Source organism: Boleophthalmus pectinirostris, unplaced genomic scaffold, assembly GCF_026225935.1.
Source record: "Boleophthalmus pectinirostris isolate CB_2022bp ecotype Guang Dong unplaced genomic scaffold, ASM2622593v1 HiC_scaffold_8, whole genome shotgun sequence".
NCBI lineage: Eukaryota > Metazoa > Chordata > Actinopteri > Gobiiformes > Gobiidae > Boleophthalmus > Boleophthalmus pectinirostris.
Genome location: NW_026571515.1, coordinates 27,365,467 through 27,390,865, shown reverse-complemented (window position 1 = coordinate 27,390,865; position 25,399 = coordinate 27,365,467). Strand labels below are relative to the sequence as shown.

Here is a 25,399-nt window from a genome sequence, read left to right as displayed (position 1 = left end):
CACACATAAGATGAGAGAAATGGGAGAAGGCTATTGCTTGGATAGACAACAGATAATCAAAGTAGTGTGAAGAAAAAGTCAATCAGATCCTGACTACATCTGACTGTATAGGAGAGTAGATGTCCAGTGGAGATGCTAATGTTTCATGTGGACATTGCCTCTGAAGATAACATCACTCCATCCCCCTGCTTATCGGTGCGTTTGAAGGTGACCTCTTCAGTCTGTCCGTCTTGAGCAGTGACACTGGCCCTATCAGTAATACATCATGTAAGATCCGTATGTGCCAGATGCCCCGCTCTCCTCAGCAGTGGGTGGTCCAGCGGCTGCTCCTGCTTTGTACAGTATGCAAATAATCACATGCAAATTACCTTTCCACGCATGTAACAACATATCGGTGTAGATGCAAATGCAGCAAAGCCTGTCAGATGTTTTGTTTTGGCGATAACAAATTGTGTACAAAAGTTATGGGACTCTCAACAAAAACATACCATTACATGCCCAAAAGCCTGTCATGATAATATATTTTAAAGTGTAATATATGGCTAAAGATATTATTGACAATAAACCTCAATACTGAAACTAATTTAACCCACTGACACAACCCTAAAGCAAGACACTCCCATTAAACACTTTTTTAAATGTACAATAATATAAAAAAACATAAGCTGTGGTACATAAATAGCAAAAATGCGTATCTAATGAGTCATAAAAGTTATCTATTCGACCCTCTACAGCTTAAATCTCAGCATTAAACAAAAAGATTTCCACTACTACAAAGAAAATGTAGCCATGATAAATACTGACCCTAAAACTGTATTGTTCCATGTATGATTTATTGAACAATAAGTCAATATAGTAATAATCCTGACAGGTTTACATTCCCACAAAAAAAAAAAAAAAAAATCTTGGGAGGCGCGTTCCAATGGTTCAAATGTGATAGTAGACACACAGATGCCAGAAGCTCAGGGCCGCCTCCCGCTGCGCTCCAACAAGAGATGTATTGTAGACAACACAGCTGCAATAACAAGGCAGGCCCAGTGCTGGAGGGATCTACTCTGGATGACTCGAGTCTAGACCGGCAGCACACACCACCACGGCCATCTTGGAACAGGCATACAGGCATACCGAAAGGGTTTAGGCATGTGACAGAGAGGCTTACTATAATCATGTTCACTTTAGATTTCAATTAACAGAAGGGAAAATGTTGGCTTGAATGTCACAGTTGACATAATACATAATGTATTGAATGTTGACACTAAAGTTGAAATTCAAGGGATTCAACTAAAGTGATACAGTGACGTACAAATAACCAACCTCAAACAATAGACCTTGCTGTTAGGGGGTAAATGCTCTGTGCCTGGAGTTAGAATTTCTGGACCATCTTGTGTTATTTTAATCAATTTCTGTTGCTAGTCATGAGTTTTAGCTTCCTGTTATAAGCAACATTGATTTTTACCCATTCAAAAGTCTCAATTTCTGATCATGTTCTGGATCTATACTTAGACAAATGAAAAGGACATAAAAATTGGTTTTATTTTTAAAATACAGACAATACATGATCATTTTGAAACTAATTCATGTCACTGACAATAACCCTGCTGGTAAGATGAATGCAATGGGAAAAATAATCTTCTCAAAAATCAAAAGAACTCCATTGTAAGAGCGCTATTTGAGTCTTGCTCACTCACAAATGCCTCCCCTTTACTTTAGTCACCACTTGAGTGTACTAACAAGCTACTAAAAAAGTGTGATTTCACGCAATCAGGCAAAAGCAGCTCTAATGACACAATGATGCTACGTGCCCCTCACACAACAGCATGGAGGGTGTAAATGACACAACACATGATGTATGCCGTGTTGTTTCCATGCAGGAGAAGAATCTGCCTGCGCCAAGGGAAGATAATATACACCTCCAGACACTTTTACACAGGCTTTCAATTTAGATACTTGTAATTAATTTCAGACTCGGCAAAAGCTTTAAGGACCCACTAAACCCCCAAACGATGTGATGTATTATCTGGATGTGATTAACTTCTTGCAGTATTGAACTAGTGAATCAGAAGCAGACTGAAAATGATTTAAAACACTAACTCTAAAATACACTCAACATCAGGTCTAGTGCAAGGTCGTAGTCTAATAGTTCGGTTAATAAAGGAACAAAACAGTTTGCGACAGCTCAAAAGGCTCTTTGACAGTTTACTGAGCATCTAAACTGCTCATGTTGAGAGCAGTTTTTATGGGAATAATAAATTGTGATTGATTGGTTTATGAAGTTCAGCTAGCACAGCTTATTAACTTGAATAATATTGCTTAAAAACAAAGTTGATCCATGTTACCTTCTATGGGTTTGTTACTCTCACATTTCTTAAAGTTAACAATTATTTAGATTAAGTCCATAACTTCCAAAATGATGTCCAAAAGATAAGTAATATTTTCCATTTTACCACTATTGCAATACCATTTTTCATTCAGTTGACTATGTGCTTAAAGAAGTCTTACTGTATAAAGCAGCCTGCCAACAAAACCAGAAATTATATTGTACAATGTTTAATCCTGTCTATTAAAAAAACATCATCTTGTAAATGCCTCCACTGAGTTCACAAATGGCAATGTGAGTGTAAAATCGCACAACTCAAGTGAACAACTGCTTGCTAATGCAGAACATGTCAAACACGGTACTTATCATTCACACGTAAACAGAGATTCCACAGACGGGAGACAAAAGGCATGGAACACACACCAGCGCTGCTTTCTCTATCTGAGGCACATCAAAGCTGCTTGGTCTATTTATCTGAATGTGTGAGTGCTGTTAAATCAAAAACCACACACGCGCTCTGCCTAGCTCCACTGTCCATAGACTAAAAGACCAGAAGATTTTTTTCCAACTGGGGAATTACTCGCCTCAACTCACTCTGTCAGCGCAGAAAAGGAATGACTGTTTATCCGTAAGAAAAAAAAAACTAGAGGAAAAAGACTGGGGTCAGTGCTTGAAACGGCGCTTTCTTCTGTGTAACCTCTAGCCTGGCCTTTCGATGATCCCCGAGCAGTCACTGGCGTCTACAGCTCTTTTAAGTGCGTAAGATAAGAGTGCAGGTCAATTTAATTAGCCGTAAGAGCTTGTTCCGAGGCAGAGATACAATAGACAGTGGAGAGGAGAAGAATAAATAATGTGTTGAGAATCCTATTGAGAGGAAACAGAAGAATGCACACACATACTTAAGCGATCTGTGCATCCCGCTGTGGCCATATGGTTTTAGAAGGGGACTTCCTACCCGCGGCAAAGGAAGTGTTGGTTTACAAGTCTGCAGTTTGCATGTCCGCCATCGCATCCTGTCTCCTAGATCTGAACGAGCCAAGGACACAACACATTCAAGGAAAATCTATAGTAAAAGGGAAATGGCTCCACCCAAATTTGCACAGAAACAGCTTGTTAAAATGGCATCACGATTTGGCTTAACCATTTCCTGAGTAAATATGCTCCATTCGTGCATTTGTTGCTATCAAATTTCAGTATGGTTTGGGGCTTCAATGGGAAAACATTATACAGTCCAATGAGTCAAGATGTTGTTTTGCACTAACAGATTTCTACTTGTTCATGTATTGTTCTGTGATTGACATACACCCGTCCTTGGTTGCAGGCGATTATGTTCTTAGAGCTGCCTCTCTGTAACAAAGTGCAGACTTGTAATTGATGGTGCGAAGGTGCGATATGATGAGAGAGGATGATGGTGATGAAGGATGCTGCAGACATTGACTAACAGTGCGGCCGACAAGACTGGGCGGGGTTATTGATGACTCTCTTAAACAGCGGGTATCATTGCCATGGCAGCCCATACATTATCACAGAGGGAGAAAAAAGCCACGCCCCTTCCTCGAGCAAGTCTGGACCAATGGGCACGCAGCTGGCAGCCAAACAACATCCACAGCATCCTTTGAAGGACTGTGGCAGAGGTGAATGCTAAATGTGCCACTTTGCCTGGTTGATTGACACAAAGCTTGTTGTTTACTGGTACCACACAGATTTGCATCTTTTTACGCTAGCCCCTCCCCTCTCTGCGCTCCATTCCCAGCATCCTCTCTGCTTGTGGCAGCTCTGCATGGAGTGGATATTACCCCACCCTGCTGCTATGATATTGATCAGCCTCCTTCCACCCTCCCTGCTCCTTCATGGCCCGCTGCATTGATTCTCTCTCGCTCTAAGCCCGCCAGCTAGAAGTGATTACACACACTGTTCCCACACACACACATACACACTAGTGCTTGCCTGTGTGTAGTTGTGCTTTAAAGCTCCAAGATGCAACCCTAGCCTGTGAAAACACTTGCTTCTTTTCATTCAAAGCTAGCCCAGCTTGACATATTACCATAATAACTATATTTCTTAGCCCATGTTAGCAAAGCACATCAGTTTACTGTAGTAAATCTAGCAGCCGGAGCTAAAGGCTGCACTGGTGGTGCTTGACAGGTGGACTCCAGACACCTTATGATTTTGTACAGAGCCCCACACAGCCTGGACCCAGTCCTTATATGGACCTGCAGTGCTGTGGAGTCCTGGGGAGAAACTGTGCAGCTAAAGCCAAAGCAGTTAAAGGAAACAGGGAAGAAGTGCTGCCAAAGCTCCATAAACAAAAGCATTAAGAGGTTATTGACGAGCCAAAGACAGCAGTGAAAAGGCCCAGAATAAATGTATTTATTTGGAGATGCATTACCACTGTTCATTTCAGCCCTAAACGCTTCCAGCTGTAAGGGCTTGTCATCTCTGCCTTCACTTGCACCATTCATTAGTCAGATACCTCCCCTCTGCTGTTTATCAGATGGCACGGCAGCTAACAATAGCTGGCTTTTTGGACGGGAAGCCGATGCTGATGAGCTACAAGGGGCAATGTGGGCCAAAGCCGCAAGAACAGCCACTTATCTGTGTGTAACCTCTCTTTGGCAGTGCACACGGTCTCCAGCAACAGGCCAGAGATCCACATATTATACACACCCAGGCTGCCATTTGGCATTTAAATGGCATTTTAGCGTGGCAGCAAACAGTTTGCACCTAATTATGTCCAGTTGCCGCTGTGTCCTGCGCTGAGCGGGAGCTAGAGCAGGCTGTTAATACTGTTTTAGCCAATATCTGTGCCTTAAGGCTTTCTGCTGAGCTGGACTGAATGTGAATGTGAATGTGCTGCTGAGAGAGGCTTTCTGTAAGATGCAAAACCCTAGCGAGGAAGGACAACCCGAGCAGAGACAAAGACAAGGCAGGAGATGTATGTGATCAATAAAGAAGTCAATACTCTTTCACTGTCGGATTCAGCTGCTGCAGACAGATTCACAGTACAGGGTTTTATTGGTGGATGAACAAAAACAGTCCTGAATTAACCTGCACAAATGCTCAATTAGCAGCTCACTGGATTCTGAGGCAAGCCTTTGTTGTCTAAACAGCATCATGTCTCATTATCACTCAAAGCTCGCTCTATGTACAAACCTGCTAATGATCCAGCCAGGTTTTTCCGAGAGGACATTTCAGGCTAGACGTTGGTCCTCTTTTAAGCTATTTTAGGGTCATTTATTTCATCAATCTGTCTCTTTTCCATATGAAGGATCAGTAACACAGGAATCTAAAGCTAGCAAATTCAGAATAATCTTTTAGATTGTGAAGAGAATACACTGTCTCTTGTGGTGCTGCATTTAAAATGGCACCATGTAAACAGAAGCCTAAAGCCTGCATATTTGAGCTATTGAAATAACTTGTCAGAATTGAATGTTACCATACCTAATTATGACCTTTTGGTAAGAATGTAGTGTAAAATATGAAAGTATTTCCCACTGAAATGACATGAAGTATTTGACATAGACTAGACGTATAAATGGAGCTAACATGCTAGCCATCGTGCACTCGTCATTTTGGTCTTAAAATGTTTGTATTAACCTGCTCGACATGATCCTGGTGCTTTTTTTTTTTTTTGCCTGGCTCCAAATTTGCTCCTGTAACCATTAGCATCGCAAGGTTCATTTGAATGGCGATTTTTTTTTATTTTATACAGTCTAAGCAAGCCATCTATCAGCTCCTTGAAACTCCTCCAGGATCCTGCTGTCCATCCACTGTTAAGATAAGTTAGCCACCTCGATGAAGCATTGAGCTGCATTGGCTGTGTGTGTGTGTGTGTGTGTGTGTGTGTGTATGTGTATGTGTCTGCTGGCTCTGCAGGGAGGAGAGGACTTACAGGTCACAGTCTATACCACAGCAGACAGACAGGGGTCTCGTTCACCCCCACCCCAAACCAGTGATGGAAAGAGTGGCTGGTCTCATCCTCCAACTCCATTACCCACTACTGACAGGGTCGCGCATTAAATCACTCGATTTCACCTCGAAAGGAGCAGGACAGACAGTTTTTTTTCCTCCTCGCACTGTCCTTTTCTTGTTGGTATGTGAACCAATTCGGACATTTGCTGGGCCGTGATCAGTAATGCCCCCTCCCTCTTCCTATTTCCCATGAAGCCTCGGGGCACAAGATCCATCATAAGGACCAGACAGCAAAGGAGAAGGAGCAGAAAAAGGTTGTATGGACTAAGGTGAAGAATGCTGTGAGATATGAAAAGTGCAGATGATTGCGGCATATAAAGAGTTTTTCACCCTCAAATGGGGAGGGCATTATGGTGATCTGTAAATGGGCTGTTAAGCTAAATCACCCAAGGTTAACTCTAGGCAGCAGTCACATTACCACTACCATCCCCTGCCACAAGGGGTCACTAAATAAAGAAATGATTATAATAGTAGATAACAGATTTTTAGCTCTGGGTGCATCATTTGTTTAATAATTACCAGAGAAAAATAATTAAAGCTACAACAAATCATTTCAATGCAACATTATACAAGAATTGGGTTTGGAAAAAAAGGGAGGCTTAAGGATGTTTATTTTCTATATAATTTCATTACCATTGTGTCTGAGCAATTTTAACAGTAGGCCTAATAATGTATTTCCTCGCCTCTCTGTAGACCCATGTTAAGTGGCTGCCAAAACAAAGGCATCACTGTTCCCAAACACAACAACAGCGCCTAACTGTTAAGTACATTCCTCTAAAGAGAAGAACAAAGAGTATTTGAGTAGCAAAAATGAATACGGCTACTAAGGGGAATGCAGCTACTAGGTCCCTTTGAAGCCTAGCAATGTCTTCATACAGCACTTCTTAAGATCAAGACAAAAATAAAATCAACTGGTAGTAGCGTGAAATTTCTGTTCAAATGTGGGTGGAGATATTTGCAACAGAATGGGCTATTTTAAAATAGCAGACACAAAGGACATAAGGAAAACCCAGGCAGGCATGTATAAAAAAGCACCTATGCAGACTAAATGATGAGTCTGTGTGGCCAAGCGTCTCGGAGCTCTGGCAGCTGCGGTTCCCCCTGACCGTGTGAGCGAGCCATTGGCTGTGACAGACAGGCAAACACAATTTAGGCTTGCCCATCAAAGCATATGCAACACCAGTCATAGGCGATGTGGGCGGGAACGTGACGCGACGAATGGAAAAACACACAGGCAGCCCTCCTTCTGTACACAGCAGGCTAAATCTGGTGGTACCTAAAGTATGCTACAGTGGTGTGTCTCTGGTGAGATGTTTATGAGGGAGAAATAAGGTGAAATCCAGTGCTTAGTAGGGGCATGACAAAACAATTCTCACAACTAAACACAAGATTGGGTCCACGGGAACAAGAAAATACAAGATTTTGACAGAATTTATAATAAATACATTTTGAAGCTTAGCTAATAATTTTGTCCATTTAATTTTTTATATATTTCTACTGTCATTGCAGTACTGCCTTTTGAAACTAGAGCTCAAGGTAAATGTTACCACATGGGGGGTGGGGGTCTGACAAGATTATTTACCACATGTGTCTCAATCATGTGGCAATTTTATCTTGTGAGATCTTATAGTCTCTGGTTCATCTGGAAATCAAATGCAGATTATGGTATACCTGTCATTTAAACAATTTTCTAATATGGAGTCAGTTTCTTATTAAGGTTCTTATAACAGTTCTCTTATCAAATTTACACCATTAAACTAGTCCATCATTTCACGAACATTTTGACTTAATAAAAAAGCAATTTCCCGTTTTCTCCTTCACTTAACATCAAACCATGCACAATTGCCTGTTTCAATTTGCTCCTCAAATTTTATTTTCTTGTCACACCAGTAAGTCCGAAAAAGCAGCTGTACTAGATGCACACACTGAACTTATCAAAAGGGCGCACATGCTTACATACTGATTCCATTACAGAGTGGACCCCATGTCTAAATGTTGATGACAAGCCTGATAGAATTATTTTCTTTGTTTTAGGATTAGACCAGAGTTGTCCTTGCTTCTTACCAGCGATTGGCCAGTGATATTTTTCTTTCAGGATCAAAGTCGGAGCAGATGTGAGCCAGTTGCAACAAGAGATGGGGGCAGATACCGGCTGCTGCACATTTTCACAGTGGTTAGTTTTTCAAGGGGGGCTAGTGTGGAAGCTGCTGTTGTTTTAATGTTTGAGTAAAGGTACAAGTGAAGACATTCCTAAGACCTCACAAAAATGCAAGAAATGTCTGATTCTTGTTTCTTTCTCCTCTTCTGCCCTTGCACTTGGCTCCTCCCTGGGCCTTTCTTTCCTCTGCTCCCTCGACTGGCAAGAGATAATTTGCACCATGTGTTCTTTAATGGAAAAGGGTCTTGGTTGAAGCGTGTGAACTCAATACCACTGTAAATCGGCACTTCCCCCTCCCTTCCTGTTGCTCTCTCATTCTTTTTTTTTTTATTGGCATGTCACACATTGGACAAGCTGGAAATTATGCTGGGATGGGTTGGGAACCAGCGGTATAAGCTACACCAGATACCCACTTACTTTGAGGATGAAATGAGCCAGGGGGGACCAGAGGAGAGGAGTGTCGATGTTAAGTGTGAAGAAAAATTAGTCGGCCATTTTCAGAGCAGAGGCCAATCCAATTAAGCTTGACCAATCCCAATGTGTTTAGTGTCTGGTTACTCCACTACACTGGTGGGTGGTTTGGCAGAGACAGAGCCTTGATAAATACAGTACTCCCATGAGAAAGCTCAGATAAGAAATCAGCTCCAAAACTGCAACCTTGATTTGTGACATGTGGAATGAGTTGAATCAGACACTTGAGGTGATGAGGTAAAAATGTAGCTCATACTGAGAAATTGCAATGGACTAAAATAAAGACTTCAAACTATTTGGACAATTTCTTGATCATACCGCGAAGGTTGTCAGGGGAACAAACTGGGCATAAAAACAAAACATGTTTTATTTATTATGCAGTGTCTAACTTTATGTCAAGTCTAATTTAGCATTATGAACATTACTCTACATCAAAGAATCCCTGGCCCTCTAATCCGGCAAGCAGCCCCTGCGGAGAAGAGAACTGTTTTCATTTAAAGACTGAAACCTGGTGGTCAGCTGACAGAACAGAACACCCTGTTATAATGATGGTGTTGAATCTTGAAAGCTGAAAAAGTGCCTACATTATTTGACAGTGCCACTACATTTGTTTTCTCTTCAAAGGCAGAAGGAGAGAGAGCTGTCTGTTTGCTCTCGCTGTTTCAGATAAGATTTAGTGCTCGACGCCAGAGTGCATTGAATTTGCCTCAGATGTTAGTGAAGACATCAGAGGGGAGATTTCCACTTGTGATGTGCCAGGATAAAAAAGGATCTGATGCAGAGTGGAATATTTTAGTGACTTTGCAACCAGAGGTGGAATTAGCTGTGGGAATAGAGGGGAAATGTAAGACACCTTTCAAATTTTACCAAAACTAAATAGTCTCCGAGGTTTTTTTAGTCTCATTTACTTCAATTGCAAACATAAAAGATCTCCGATATCTCTTCAGCTAACAACAATTTAACTTGATGACCTTGAAATATTAAAATAGAGGCTAGAAAAATAAACTTGGAAGACTTAAATTTCATGAAAAGTAGACTTATATGGTCCAAAAGGAGGCGCTAAAAACACTAAGCCAAAAGACAAAGCAAAACAAAGGATAGTGGTTACAAACAGTACACCAAACTCAAGTCAATCCCTAGGTGCGAACAAGGCTGCACTAATAAAACTCAAAGGGGGAAGGCTGTGGAAAAAACTCTGTTGCTGAATAATTTAGCAGTGGTGGGTCAAGGAGGTGGCTATTGATCAAGCTTTTAAAGAGGCTAACAAAAATGCTAAGGCTGCTGGTCCGGGCCCCCTTGCTCCCACAGACCCCCCCATCCCCCTGTCTGTGAGCTACAGCCTCTCCATCTGCGAAGGTAATCACCTCATAAAAACACACGCAAACCCCATTTGAGTCCTGCCTGTGTCGACTTCCCCTTCCTCCTCCTCCTGCTGCTGTGCTGTCTATCCTGGAGAAGAAGAGAGATAATCCCATTGGCTGAGTACTAGTTTCCATAGCAGCGTTTAGCGAATGCATGGGGAGGCCAGCGAGGGTGAGACTAGAAAGTGTTATCTGTCCAAAAAGATGAAAAGAAGGGACTACAGGGAGAGTTGAGCAGGTACGGACATATCCTCGAGAGAGAGAGCGGCTATCTCACTGCTAGGAGCTGAACCGTGCCTCTATACCAACCTTGCATTTTTGTATCGCTTTATTTATTCATACTTGTGGACAATCAATCTCACCTGCCTCCCTGAAGAGACACGCTGGATCTGTCTGCCAACTGATCTCGCAAACATCGATGCATAGCTAGCACTTGTCAGTCCAAACAGCCAGAAACCCTCAAATCTGTTATTATTACAAAGCATAATAAATAGCTAAGTGAAATTTCAAGTGTGCGGAGACAAGAGGAGAGAAGGAGATGGGAGGGGAGCAAAGCAGAGAAGAGCATTAATCAAAACGGTCATAATGGGCAGAGTCACCTGATAGTGCCTGAGCAGCAGTAAAAATCCTCTGCTCACAGCCTGCAGTAGTCAACGGAGCCAAGAGCGAGGGGAGTGAAGGGAGGGGGCTATTTGTCAAATACAAGGCAGGTAATGTGCGCAGAATTAATTTGAGCGGATAGGAAAAAAACACTTCATCGCTTAACACGTTCTTGCCAACCTCGGCTAAGAGGCATAATGTCACTAGCAATTTCTGGCATGTTTTCTTTTGTGGGTAAGCGACAGTGGATGGTCATTCACTGCTATAGTCACTGTTGTATTCGGCTTTTATTGCTCTGAGGAGTTCTATTCAACAGGGAGCGTTACAGCCAGAATGCTTCAATCAAAGCTTGCAGATTCTTGCTCGGCCGGACCATGTCTATAGACGACTAGATGCCCTTGTCAGAGTAGCTTCCGTACAGAGACAAGAAGACACTTAAGATAGCTGAGCACGCTATTGTTAAAGCTTGCCACATGCTACTGCCTGTGAAATGTAGCGTCAGAGTAGACTGAGAGAAAGCACAAATAAAACTGGCCCTAATGGCTATGGAGAGGGCTGCTTCTGTGCCTCTCGATAAATATTAACAAGACTGATGGCGACACGCACTGATCCATAATTGCGTTTGAAAGTGTTCGACAGAGGTGGGAGGAACAGGGGAGATGAAAAGATTAAAAAACAGTCACAACAGACAAGCAATGCCCCGTAATGGTAGTCTGGTCTCACTGGCACAATTGCACTAAGAAACTGGTGAAGGTTAAAGCGCAGTGCATATGCTTTCATTGACTTACTGCTTTACATGAGAGAGAAAACAGAGGAGGGATCAGAGCCACGGCAGCACGTTTAGCATTAAGTGATGTTTCCCTGTCGCAATAATATGCAAGGAACAAACCAGTCAAAACCTGATTAGCTTGTGGATCTCATTGTTAGGCTAATTCCGGCCACTTTGGATTCCATTAGGGCTCTATGATGGTTTCAGAAAAGCTAATAACCGCCCGTGTTAAGCATGCACATTTATGCACATATATTTGCATCTTTATCAAACTGTTTTAATTATGGGGGCTTTGAGCGGCTGGCATTTTCCAAGGCTGTATGATAAGAGCGTCACCAGAGGACAGAAATCAACACTGTGGTGGATCTATAGTGAAAGTGTACAAAGGCTGTTTACATGACAACAGGGCAAGCGCTACTGTTAGTCATCCAACACATCTGACAATAGGTTGTGATTACATAATGACAACTATAGGCAATCAATATGTAATCAATGTCTTTTAAACGCAGCACAACAGGACAATTAGAAGCTAGTGCAGAGTAGACAGTTGGACTAAGAAAGAGCAAGGATTTTGAGTTGGTTTCAATTATTGTCTTCCCAGCTTTGTGGATTTCATTTCGGCTGCTGAGGCAATTAAATAAGAAAGGGAAAAAAAAAAAAAAGATGTTGTTTGGGGAAATTATTTTAAAACTAACAACTGGAAAAGAACAATCTCCTCACTAGCTCCCTCTTGAATTGGCTTTGCAAAAACAGTATTAAAACGAGAGAGTAAATTTCAACAGATAAAATAACATTGCTCAGACATGGATTTTTATAGTCGAAAAATATTCTGAAGTGAATTTTAATATTGTTACTGAGGGCTGCACTTTGTAGCATCTCCTCTTGCAAATCTGTCAAAATTGGATTTCTTAAACCTGCTGATCCAGTACACTGCTATATAAAGAGTCAGGAAAATAATTTGTATCCTTACTTACTTACTTACCGAAGTTAAAACAATTTAACAAATGCCTTTAATGATTGGATATCGAGCTTGAGCCATGTGACCTGCCTGTATGTTTTGTTCAATAAGATATGAGGCCAGGGCGAATCAATGGCTGCTAAGGTTTTAATATGTGAGATCAATATCACGGAGCAGTTTAGGCGGTGACGCATATGCACATTGGTCAAGCTTTCTTTCCTTTCCACATGTTTTCACAAGTCACACATCACATCCTGCCATAGTTACAACATGATGCCAAGTCAACACTCTACAAATGAAAGCCGGATGTCCAACAAAGGAAAATCCCTCCATCTTTTTTAAGCTGATCAGCCTTGCAACATATGAGCTGGACTCCTGTCTAGATAATTGCATTGTACATGTCATCTAATTAAACCTCCATAAGCACATTCGGGGATCTAGCGGTGGGGATGTTAGCATGTTTGAGCAAAGAGGCGGCACGTGTGGGTGTGTGCTAGCCTCCTCAATCCCTCTTTGCTCCCTAGAGGGAAAAAAAAAATCACTGCAATCACTCCATTAGCCAAAAGAAGAGAGGGAGGGGGGAGCGGACACAGCTGACTTAGCCAATAACAGCAAATGAGGTTAGATCCAAGCAGAGAGGGGAGCTAGGGGGTCAATGAGTGTTGAGGACATGGACACAATGAGGAGAATAGGGAGGGGCAGCGGGGGGAGTGGAGTGACAGGGGATAAAGAGTGCTAGGGATGAAGTGGAGGAGTGGACAGATGAGGCAGGGGCAGAAATGGAGATGGAGGAGACCAGAGCGGCCCCGAGAGCAGGATGGATGGAGGTGGGCCGGGTCAGCGGACAGCAGATCTGTTCAGTGTTCAGGCTCCACACTTACAAGGAACAAGTGATTAACTACAGTCTAGCGATAGCAAGACAAAGCTATAGGCTGTGGAAATGCCAGACACATAAGCGACCACAACACGTAACATACCAGTACCAAAGTGGAGAATTGTTCACCTAATGCAGGAAATAGTTGACACAAAATACCATTGTTTTTAAAAGGAAACGGCCTTTGTGAGGATAAAGCTGGATTCAAAGTCATGTGCACAATCTAGTGACAGCCATACTACTACTAAATAAGAAGTCAACAATAATGATTTATTTTAAAATATTTCTGATAAAGCTAAAGTAAAGAAATGTTGCTGATGAATAAATCTAATTAATCACACTGACAAGATAAAGCCAATCCATAAGATTTAACAGGATGCAATTATGTAGTCTAACTTACCTTCAACAAAAAGCTATTAGCTGCTTCATAATTTGCATACTAAATAAAATATGAGTTGGTACTTCTTGTTTTTTTGGTTGAGGAATACCAGAATACCACCAGATCTTACTGTACATGCCGTCCAGAATAAGATGTCTGACTGCTGAAAGTAATAAACATGTGGCTGGGGCGTAAACAGGGGTACAGTCCATACTGGTGAGTGTATATATGTGCAGACAGGATGCACAACTGGCACAATCACCGCTCATCAAATATAGATGTAAACATTACACAAGGTCACGAAGCGGGGGTAAACTGAGACCGAGGCCCACAGGAGGGAAAACACCAGAGGATTGTGCTCCGGAGCAGTCCTTTAAGTGTTCAGGTTACAGCAGGGACGGTTTCAATGGTAAGAGCCAGATAAGTTCAATGCATGAATTTGAATTGACAAGAAAAGAAGTAATGTAATAGCACCACGATTTCCACTGTGTACAAATGAGCGCCAACTATTGTAATCTAACTGCAAAACAATGTAGAGAAGACTAAATCCATCAAACCTGTTTAATCTGAGTGCATATATCTAACCGTTCTAACCTTAGAAAAGCCTCAAGTTGCATGTTAGCATTGCCTCAAACTATAAGCTGTTATTTGACAAGTCTGTATTTAAAGTAATGTATGGACCATCTGTCAAAGGCACATTTTTCCCATAGACCAATACTTTAAAATGGCCTCCTCCTGGTCATCTCTGTTTCTGGGCAGACATTTTAAGACGAAGGCAAGAGAGGCTGAAATCCATATATCGGATCAATATGTCACAGGGAGAGGTTAGACTGGGCACCACATATGCCACTGGTGTGAGCAAACAAACACAGGAAAACAATTGTCGTTTGAGTTGCATATGACCCCAATAATGCCGAATGGATTTTTTTTTTTTTTTTACATGGATGGTAAATATGAAGTAAAGTACATTGGACACAGAGATGTAAGAAAGAGGCAGGCTTCAGTCTGCACAGCATTGGTGAGATTGATGGATACGTAGAGGATTTCTACAGAGCGCTAATTGGATTCACAGGTCATTAGATAAAGTACATGAGTGAGATGGTTATGGCCTAAAGACTGAGGGAAGAGGAGGAATGGACAAGGAGAGGTGATATCGATGAGGCTGTTTGGTTCCTCCCTACTCGTCCGCCTCTGCAGTAGCTCAGACGGAGAGGGCAGATCAATAAGGGAGAGAAGAGAAGAGAACCGGGGGTCGCAGACAGAGCAGGAGAGCGATGAGCACTCAGGAAATAGTGGGATGTGGTGATGGCTGGGGTGGGAGTCATTCACATAAAGCATTTGATTAGAGTTGAATTTCATTGCTTTACAAAAAGTCGGAGTAATAGTATGGAATGAGAAGGAAAAATACCTCTTTCATCAACAATTAGTAGTGTGACAAAAAGCAGTTGTACGTTTAGTTGCTATGATGTAAAGTAGAAGAGTTGTCAAAAACATAAAAAATCTGATACCAAACTATACTAAAACTAGTATCAAACAAAAATTAAACAAATAATAAATAACTCTTTCTTTAGACAATAGAATGTTATTTAATAATACAAAAATTTATAGTAAATAATAGTACTTCCTTTATATTACCACATGGGCTTACATCTATGTAATCCCTCAGGTAGTGGTCCATTGGTGTATACTAGTCAATTCTGCCTTATACTTGTTCTGATACAGCTCAATATCAGTCTAAAGCTATTCAGGAAAGGTTCATTTCTGCCCTGTGATGTGACTTTAGTATTGATACATACTGAAATGGGTATCTAGTTTCGATACTAGTTTTAGTATTGTTTAGGAACTGAACCCTAACCAAAACTAGATACTCAATTGAGCAAGTTTTGATTAAAAACATGGCAAACTTTGACCGTTCCTGAACAGTTTTAGACTGTTTGTCACTGTGGCAATAAAAGTATCGAGTAACAAGCTCATTCTTTACTATCTTAGCATTGTAATGCAGCGCTGTCACGTAGCACCGTTATGATACTTCTACATAAAACGAGAGCAACCTTAGCCTAATTGCAGCTATGTAAAACAATGTTAAAAATATACACTACACTTTGCTAAGTAAAAGCAACAGGGATTATAAAGGCATCAGGTTCCTCTACAGAGCATAATCAGGGGTGAATGTAGCTGCTGCAGTGCTCCTCTTTTCCCAGAGGCATAAGTGTGTGTCCCAGTTCTTTGAGCAGGGTAAACTCGAGGTTAAACAGCTAGATGTGCAAGTGCAATCCAAATCAGCTATCATCCTAAAAGAGGATTTACCCAGGTCTAGTAAATAGAGATTAGGAACTGCAGATGTAGCAAGCGTGTGGTGCCACTCCGAGGGTTGATTTATAGCAGGTGACAAAGTGAGCTCATTGAAAAAAAGAGCTGTAGTTGTTTGGAAAGCCAGCGGGACTTGTTGTTTTAACATCAGAGGACAAGGGTACAGTGTGCTCAAACACACACAGGCATGCAGATGGCTGGTCATTAATTACAGATGGGTGGGGGAGGGGCTGCGGAGAGGCTGGAGACAAGAGGAAACACTCACTATGCTAACGTTGAGCTCTTGTTGGGAGATTTCCTACTTCGGCTCCACATGCACACAGGAAAACCAAACTGCTTCCCCATTTGTGGTAGAGGCTGGTAGTACTTAAATGGTTTGCCAGTTTATATCTATGGAGCTAAAATAATACATGTGGTTCAGATGGATTCCTGAAAAAGCTAGAGTCACGAGAAATGCATGGACAAAACTGTACTTTAAGTGAACAACAAAATAGGCTATCCATGGGTTTCAGAATGATGAAAAATTAGAACCATTGCCAAAGCGATTAACAATTTAAAACTAAATATTTTAACTTATCTTATTAACCGTAAATTCTCCTCATAATGTTGCATGTGACAAGATTTTGAAACCCATGAATAGAATAGAAAGTAAATAATGTATATGATTTTCTTTTCCTGTAGAGAGAGGAAGAAAGGGCAGTCATCCGATGGGAGCCAGTTCTCTCCCTGTCCCGGGACAATTACCCCTGACCGGCCCAGACCTCTTGTGCTGCTCTTAATCAGGGAGTTTTTGTGGAGGTGGGTTCCTGCGGCTCTCAGCACTCTCCAGCAGCAATCCGATTAAAGTCCTGCTGCTATGGGGCCTGCTCGTCCTCCACTCAGTACCTCACCTAGAAGCCTTTCCCAAAGACACAAAAGCTATAGTCCCGAATGCATAGAGCTATAGTCCACCTTTTGAGAGCAGCGCAGTGTGTGACCTCTGCACTGACCTCCAATCATCGCTCTGGCTGTTGGCGGCCATTACCGGCGCCCCCTGGGGGTTTGGCTGCTCCTCACGACGGGCTGCGCTTAGACAACAAATCTGCTCTAGGATGAGTAATGCTCACTCCCGAGGATTTCCACAGCCGATTGATTTAGCATTAAGCACTTAGTTTGTACATGTAGGGTGAGTTTAATTAACTTTAAACAGTTACATAAATGTTATAAAGTCCATTGGTATTTTAATTGCAAAACAGCTCAAGGCGTAGTAAGAATAATGCAATCCAAATATTCCACAGAATTGAGTGACATATATCAAAGCATCTGTCCAAATAAAAACTACTATTAGACAATTAGTGATAAAGATTAAGTCCATCCATTTGACTCCCTTAAAAGCCCAACAAATCAGCCTAAACAAAAACTGCATGTTACCTAATAATAACAGTCCTAGTCCCTGAACAATAGAACTAATTAAAAACAAGTATTTTCAGTTCAAATGGTTGGCAGTTTAGACCAGCGGCTCTGTTGAACTCTGACCTGCCAGTAACAAAACACTGACCTCCATGCTGGCTTCTACTATTATGAGAAAGAGAACAAAAGCAAAGAGCCCATTAAAAGGCGATTTCACAAAACAGGGTCTACATAAATTACATTTTCTGTCAGCACTATTGGGTCATTAAATATGAAAAACCTTAAGAATTTTACTTTGTAGATAAGGCCATATTGTGCAATGCAACACATCTGTATCACTTAGCTAAACAATGTCGACAACTGTCTTTATTTAGCAAAAGAAGGTAAATTGCCCACATTAAGCGGCAAAAAAAATCGATTGGAAACTGGCGAAGGTCTCTTTCATTAAATCAATTAAGCACACTGAAAAACATCTTTATTTCCATTACAAGCACTATTACACTGCTACGGAGAGTTAAGTCAGTTCCTATTCAAAGTTAACTCACAGGGGAATGAGTATGTTTCCACCTGACCATTTAAAAGAAACTAGGCTGACCTCTATTATAAAGATGTTTTTGTAACTTTTTGCTCTTGGCACAACATAATGGCACTAGTTTCTGGCACACTTGAACAACACTTGGCAAGAGGAGGATGAGTGAGTTATTGTTGAGGATATTTAACGGATGCTGGCGAATGGACAAAGCATGGTAAGCCAGGAGTACTCACCAATTTAAAATCCTGTATGCTACAAATGAAGTAAGGAGTGTTGGGCCGTCGACTCTCGATGTATACACAATCTGCAAAGAAAGGGAAAAGAAGAAAAAAAACAGGAGAGTTAGAAAGAGGATGTTCGCTCTTCCCCAGAGCTTTCATGTTTTATGCAGACACACTTTGTAATATATTATTTGGTGTTACCTCGCTGCTGAAAAGACACTTTTTCCTTCTCGAGTCAAATTCAATTGGAATGCAAGTAATAGGATTAAGGACTTTTGGAGCGCTACAACCTTGCCGTTCCAAAGCAAACATTACGCCCAAGGGGAATTATGTTATTGTTCCACTACATTTATACAGCGAGTGAGCAATGCAGTCATTTAACCCGGCATCAACTTCAGCCCACTCGAAATCTATTTACTGTCAATATACGCAACACTTTATGGTTTGGCTAGCAATGAAAAAAAACTTTCACCTTTTTTTAATTAACATGGTCTTCAAACTGTGGATATATTTTGTAGAGTATTTTAGTTGTACTTCCATTTTAATCATAAGGCACATAAGTCATACTGTGGGGTTTATTCTGCCCATATCTGAATTACAGCTCAAAATTTTGTCTGAAGTGGCAGTTGGTGTGATAAGTTTCAAGATCACGGTTTCAAAACTGTGCCACATTACATAAGCCAGTGTAAGCCAATGTCCCACTTGTTTTGTGTGAGAGGAGGTAACCCGGAGCGGCTGCTCTGTTAAATTGAATGTGACTGGTGGTATGGCCAGGTCGTGAACCCTCATCTCCTTAACAAAAACATTCACACTGCAGAAGACAAAAAACCCACAGAAAATTCTGCAGAAAAGATCTCGGAGAACAGGAGGAGGGAGAGCGCACACCGGGCTAATGGTTCCTGTTGAACCTGGCACAGCACTTCCGAGAAACTGCCAAGGGTTACACTTATTACATAAAAACAGAAATATCCACAAGTTTGGCACAGGGCTATCAAAACAAAATTGCCATCTAGAACATAAAAAAATAGTATTGAATGTAGATAGTCATTTGAAAGTATGGGTACAAAATTAGTTTTGATCTATAACAAAAGTAGTAAGACCACATGGTAATTAAAGATTCCAATACCTGTTTTTTTGTGGTATTAAAATCTCTGTTGAATCAAGGATTTTTATACTATTGAAAGTAAGGTTGTAATTTTAGTAGTACAACAACATTCCATGTACATATTTTCCATTAACCTTTGGCTGCAATGAACAGGGATTTAATGCATTAACAACAAAGGCCTAAGAGTCATAAGAATAGATGTTTACATATAAGCCTCCATGTCTGTACAAACGTTTTCAATTTGAAGCTAACTGAATGCATGTTTAACTTGTCAAAACTTGAAACGAAAGACATTTGACAAACTTTGAACTTTACTTATGGCAAAAAAGTTCTAGGAACAAAAATACTTAAAGTCTTGTCTTGTTTAAGTCTACAAAACTTCTTTTCTACTACAAAATTTCTTTTCTACTGGCAATGAGCAGCCACACATTTACAAGATTAGTGTAGTATTAATAATGTCCAAAGTTTTCCATTTTGCTAAATTTCAAAATGTACCTAAATAAAAACAGTGGTTGCTTTCACAGTGTGAGTAGGAAGACACTGATGATTTAATAAAGCATATCAAATAAATCACAACCTCTTTTAAACAGTTTGAGGATGTCTCTATTCATGTAAGTATTTAAGCGCTCCCAGAATAGCACAGGGCTGTTTTGCCATCATTTGGTGCAGCAGAGCATGGCACCCCTGCTTCGACTAACACACAAACACACATCCAGCTATAAAGAGGGAAAACCACTCTCTCTGCCGCGTGATAGAGGCTCTTTGAAGCATTCATTCAAGTAAAAAAAAAAAAAAAAAAAAAAAAGGAAAACGCCATCACCACCAGCACCGGCAGCAGCATACATAGAATTTACAGTGACAACAGCTCATTTTATGGAACGCCACGCTGAGAGGCTGTGTGTGCCCATGATACGCTGCTGCTTTTCGCAAGAACAAAAGCCATGGAGATACCTTTTCAGTGACTGACAGTGGCATCATCTGTTATTTATTTGTTTGTGTCAACAGAGCCATCGATCCGGCTGTGGTTTATCTTACCGCTTGTGGAGGGAAAAGAGAATGATATTAAATGGCTGTGTCACCCAAGATAGCATTTGTAGAGGTAGTGTATGCCCGTGACATCATAGCAGGTTTTGTTTTTGGAGTGCAGTGTGTGTATGCTAACCCTGTGCTTGTTATCTGCTGTAGGCTGAATGAGCTGTGTGTCTGAAAGGATGAGGGGAAAAGGGGAGGGGGCTAAGGTTTATCATCCCCAGTGTTGTATCTCTCTCACTGCTGCCCTCTCCAAGCTCAGAGCCTCCCATTCTATACAACGTTCCTGGAAGTCATTTACAAGATAACGTGAATGAAAATATTCATAAATGTGATTGTGTTAGGGTGACATAGGAAGGGGCAGGCACGGGAGGGGGAGGTGGTGGAGGCAAGGAACAAAAGACACTAATCTGAATGAGATGACATGTTTTGGAAGGGTCTAATCACTGGACGTTAGTGGTCCTTAAGCTGAGGCACATATTAATTTGGAAATGCCTGGTCTGCCAATGTTGAGCAGGCAGAAAAAAGATGGTTGGAAATATAAAAAGCTCAAAAGGAGGGAGTTTAATCATTCACAGACCAGCTACAGCTAGTGAGTCTATTCTTCGAATGTCAAAAGCACATTTCAAATTCATCCCGGAGCTCTAAAAAGTCTAGCTTCCTCAAGGGCATTCGCTGTCAGTACAATCCCAATGAATGAAAGTTGAAGTCAGTGCAGTTGGTTATGATGGAGTGAATCTAGGAGGTGTAGGCTCTTGTTGAACATTCCCACCATTTTGTGCACGTTGAGAAGTGGGTCTCCAGGCTTAAGTGGAAGAGTGGGAGGGGAGGGCCGTGCTGGGGTCTGCTCTGTGGGGGAAGGGCGCGTATGGGTGGGCTGAAGTGTGCTGCATGAATGGGTGAGTTCTACTGTGATTATGGCATGCTTGTAAGTACCGATTTGGTCATTAGGCAAAGCAAAGTTTAGTTCATCAAAGTTTAGTTTTAAAATTGAATAATTTGAATCAATTGAGCCTTTGGTTAGTATCACATAACTTTCGATGTGATCTGCTGATTCAAATGAGTTTTTGAAATATAGTATGTTTTATGTAGTCTCTTATTCATAAACATTACTAATCTGAAAACACAGCAACGTTGGCTATAAACAACAATATTTTTGGTATGGAAACTCCCAGTCACACTTGCAAGACACTGATATCTAAACATTTACAAATTGGTAAAAAGATAATACACAAATTATTGCACAGTTTCTACGCAGGCAAGATTAGTAACCGCTTGAGGTCAGATCTATTGAATCACATTATAAAGACCATTACTCATTTCTTTATAGCTATAACTCCTCTCCTCTGCCTGTAGCTTGGTTTGCCACAGATGACCTCTCCTAGCCCAGACACATTGAGCGTGAGCCCCCACAAAGTCCAATACTTCGACACGGTGAGATAATCATGAGCCAGACCCCAACCCTTCACTTGAAACCTGAACACTGCAGTCCCTGTTTCTCCAATTACACTGTCAGCGCGGCGTTCATGCATCGTAATACTCTTTGTTATAACCTTGTGAGGCGCGCACACACAAACAGCTATTTTCTCAGCTGTGGCTCATTGTTCCCCCAGCCATTGAGCATATCTAATCTAAAACACACCTAGTCGTGTCCTAATCGTCTGTATCTAACCAAAAGATGTTTAATTTAGTGTGGAGTCAAATGAGAAAGGTGATTCAGATGCTATTCTCTGGCTTTAAAACCATGTGAGCTGTGTGGCCTTCTGTGTAATTTTTTTTTTCCTGATTTACTGCTATTGTCATTGCCACATCCTTTGTTGTCCTTTTGCTGTCCTCTATTTATATAGAACATTTTAAATAGATAAACTTGAACTTAATTATTAGAATAGTTTTAATCTGACATTCAAATGATTGGACTTAGTTTTTTAGTTTATTTCTAAAGACGCAACAAGAGGGACAAAACCAGGAACTGTGGGCTTTGCAGACCATACAGACCCTAGAAAAAGAGAGTTACTACTACCATTAATTATTTAGTGTTTCTTGCAAGACTTTTATATTTACAGCAATTACAAAAAAATCTTATTCTTTAAGACAAAATACTTACACATTGCATGTAAATGTTCTATAATAAATAATCCTGCTTCAGTATAAAGTGAATCACAATGAAATAGAGTAAACAGTGAATCCTGCAGATAAAATCTGCTACACACGTGGTACAAGCAACAATGAAAGTCTGAACTGTGATAAATCAGAACAACAAAGCGCCATAACCGACCATATTTCAAATGAACAGGGCCTTATTAAGTAGACAGCCATGTTTGTTTAGTCCAGGCTCGCAGGTGGTGGTGAGAGCAGGCCATGCGGCGGGACACACCTGCATTGTTAAAAGTGATACACACACAAACACGCACACACAAAAGGCATATGTGCATATCAACAGCAGAGCTAACCCCCCTCGAGTGTACTGATCCGAAAATTAAATAGCACAAGGAATGCAATAATGGAACCACAGGGGTGTGAGGGGTCTGAAGGGCCCAGGATGATGGAGGGCTTTGCAGTTAGTAGTTATTAGTGATCCGCAACTGGCCACACAGCAACGAGAAAGAGAAGGGGCACGGTCAAACTCAGTCTATTCAAAATGTAGTGGACTTTCTGGCATTCAAAGAGTGATTCATCTTTGTTCATCTTGTTAAATGATTCAGCACCTGTGGTCATAATGATAATATTCCATCCAGTAGAGAAAACACAATAAATCTTGAGCTGCCTTGTAATCAGTGTTGTAATTACTATATTTTTTTCACCTAATCTTTTCTTCTTATTGTTAGAGTCCATACTTTTCACTTTGCTTGTTATGGGTGAAAAACGACTTAAGGCTAGGCTTAAGATATTAAATAGTATAGTTTCAGTTTAAGTGGACATAATCCGCACATTTTGCTTTAGTGTCACTTTGCTGATCACCTCGAGGTGGGCTCATAATGATCGATCACAATTTTCAATTCAATTTTATTTTCTCATAAACAATTAAAAATGGCTCTCAATATCAATTTCTTCAACATAAACAAGACTTAAATTAGGGATGTGCAATCAATCCAATTTAAAGATCGAAATCATGATTCAGCCATCTCCATCTTCATTTTCATCACTTTTACTCTAATGTGGAAAATATATAACAAAATTTGTGCTGCATTTAAATTCTCTTGTCATTCCAACACCAGCACTCCCACATCTGATGACCACAGCGCATCTCTCTGGGGACAGAATTGAACTCCTTCAATGTCTCCTCCCCACGTTTCCTCAGTCAGCCCAACAGATCTCTTCTACGTTTCTCACTAGAAAGCAATGGGAAATACCTGGACAGTGATAGCATCACTTCTTTCTACAATAGGGCCGGCCTACAGCTGACTGTGCTCCTGGGGGAGAACAGAGGCTCTTTGACAACAACCTACTCTCTCTCCTCCCCCTCTCGGCGAGCCCACGCTTTCTCATTTAGCAGTCGGCAGGTGGTTGGATTTCACTAAAAAAGCCCTTTTCCCAGAGTCTCTGGCATGGTGGGGAGAGATGGGAGAGAGATGAAGAGGACTTTTTAAAAATAGATCTATTGGGACAGTGACAGGATACAGAATCTTATAGCCATGTTTCAATATGTGATGACTCCAAGTGCCTGTTGCAGTGTAGAGTCACAGCAGAGTAAAGTGACAGACAGCGCGGGGTCATAGCCAAAAGGGAGAGCTAATGCTAACGGTGGTCTCGCGAAGGGTGGCCTGGGTCAGCAGCGGTCAACCTATTAACGACAACACAGAGTTCTAGAGGGGGCCACTAACAACTGAACTGCACAGTGCTCTTGTTCTCACATATTGTTAAACCCACATTTTAGTCATCTTTATTGAGAAGTATTAGTAGGATTTATGTGTGCTAGATGATTAAATGTATAAGGTTAATGCCAGCGTGAGTCTGAACAGATATAGGCAAGGAAAATGTCCAGTAATATTTTTTTCCAGCAGTGTACACCATGTAAAATGCAATAACTGACATTTTGTAATACTTTCCATATAAATCTCTCTATGTGCCCACAGGGTGACAAGTGAAAGCCCAGTTTGAAAACCAAACGTGATGATTGAAAGCAACCTAAAACCATGCACCAGGGAGTACAGGTGGAAATTAGCTCTAGTGCTACAACCTGGCACAATGCATCTCTCCTGTTAAGGTTTATGTATGTTGTGCACTGTCCCCGTTTCAAAAATAAACAAAGTAAACAAATAAATAGAGTTGTGCATGTGAAGTAAGTGAAGAGGAGGGAGCATGGGTGAGTAGATGGTGGGTGTCTGTGGGTGAGGACACAGGATTGAGAGGAGTTGGTGGTTATCCGGAGCTGCATGTATTTCAGACATGGCTCACTGTATGCCACACGTACACACTCCCCCGGGCTTCTGCAGTGGCTGTGGCACCAAATGCCAGCTGTCCAACGTCTCCTAAATGTGTCCTAGGCATTTCTTTCTAAGACTGGGATACAATGTTCTTAACACCAATAAAATCTAGACAAAACATAACACGTGTTTGTATAGATTGTGATCATGATGAGGAAAATGGTAAGATGTCGATTAGGTTTCTTAGTTTGAAACACAAGAGACAGTGATTAAGTCAGTTAGGAAAAAAGCAGACTCTTGATGGCAGCTGGCCACCTGTCTGCCTCGGAACAGAGGGCAAGCAAGTCGACTGTTGGCCTATAAGTACTTATGCCATATTTTGTTTTTAACACACTTTTTTCATTTTTTCAGGAGAGAGACTTATGTAATAGCTTTTTATTCACACCTAAAATAGCAATCCAATGTGTAAAAATATGCTAATCAATTTAGTTTTAGCTTGCAATCAGCAAACAATACAACATCTATAGCAAGAATTACATGAATTATTAATTTCACAGCCTTTTGTGAGAGCATTTGTGGCACCATTTTAC

At 41.1% G+C, this 25,399-nt stretch overlaps 1 protein-coding gene across 1 annotated transcript in view; it reads right to left on the bottom strand.

The window, feature by feature from the left end:
- The window catches only part of rerea (arginine-glutamic acid dipeptide (RE) repeats a), a 76,653-nt gene that overhangs the window by 26,239 nt on the left and 25,015 nt on the right, over nt 1-25,399 (bottom strand). The window contains exon 3 of the mRNA XM_055165914.1: nt 18,324-18,394. Coding sequence (XP_055021889.1) covers nt 18,324-18,394 — 71 coding nt within the window. The remainder of the gene's footprint in view (nt 1-18,323; nt 18,395-25,399) is intronic.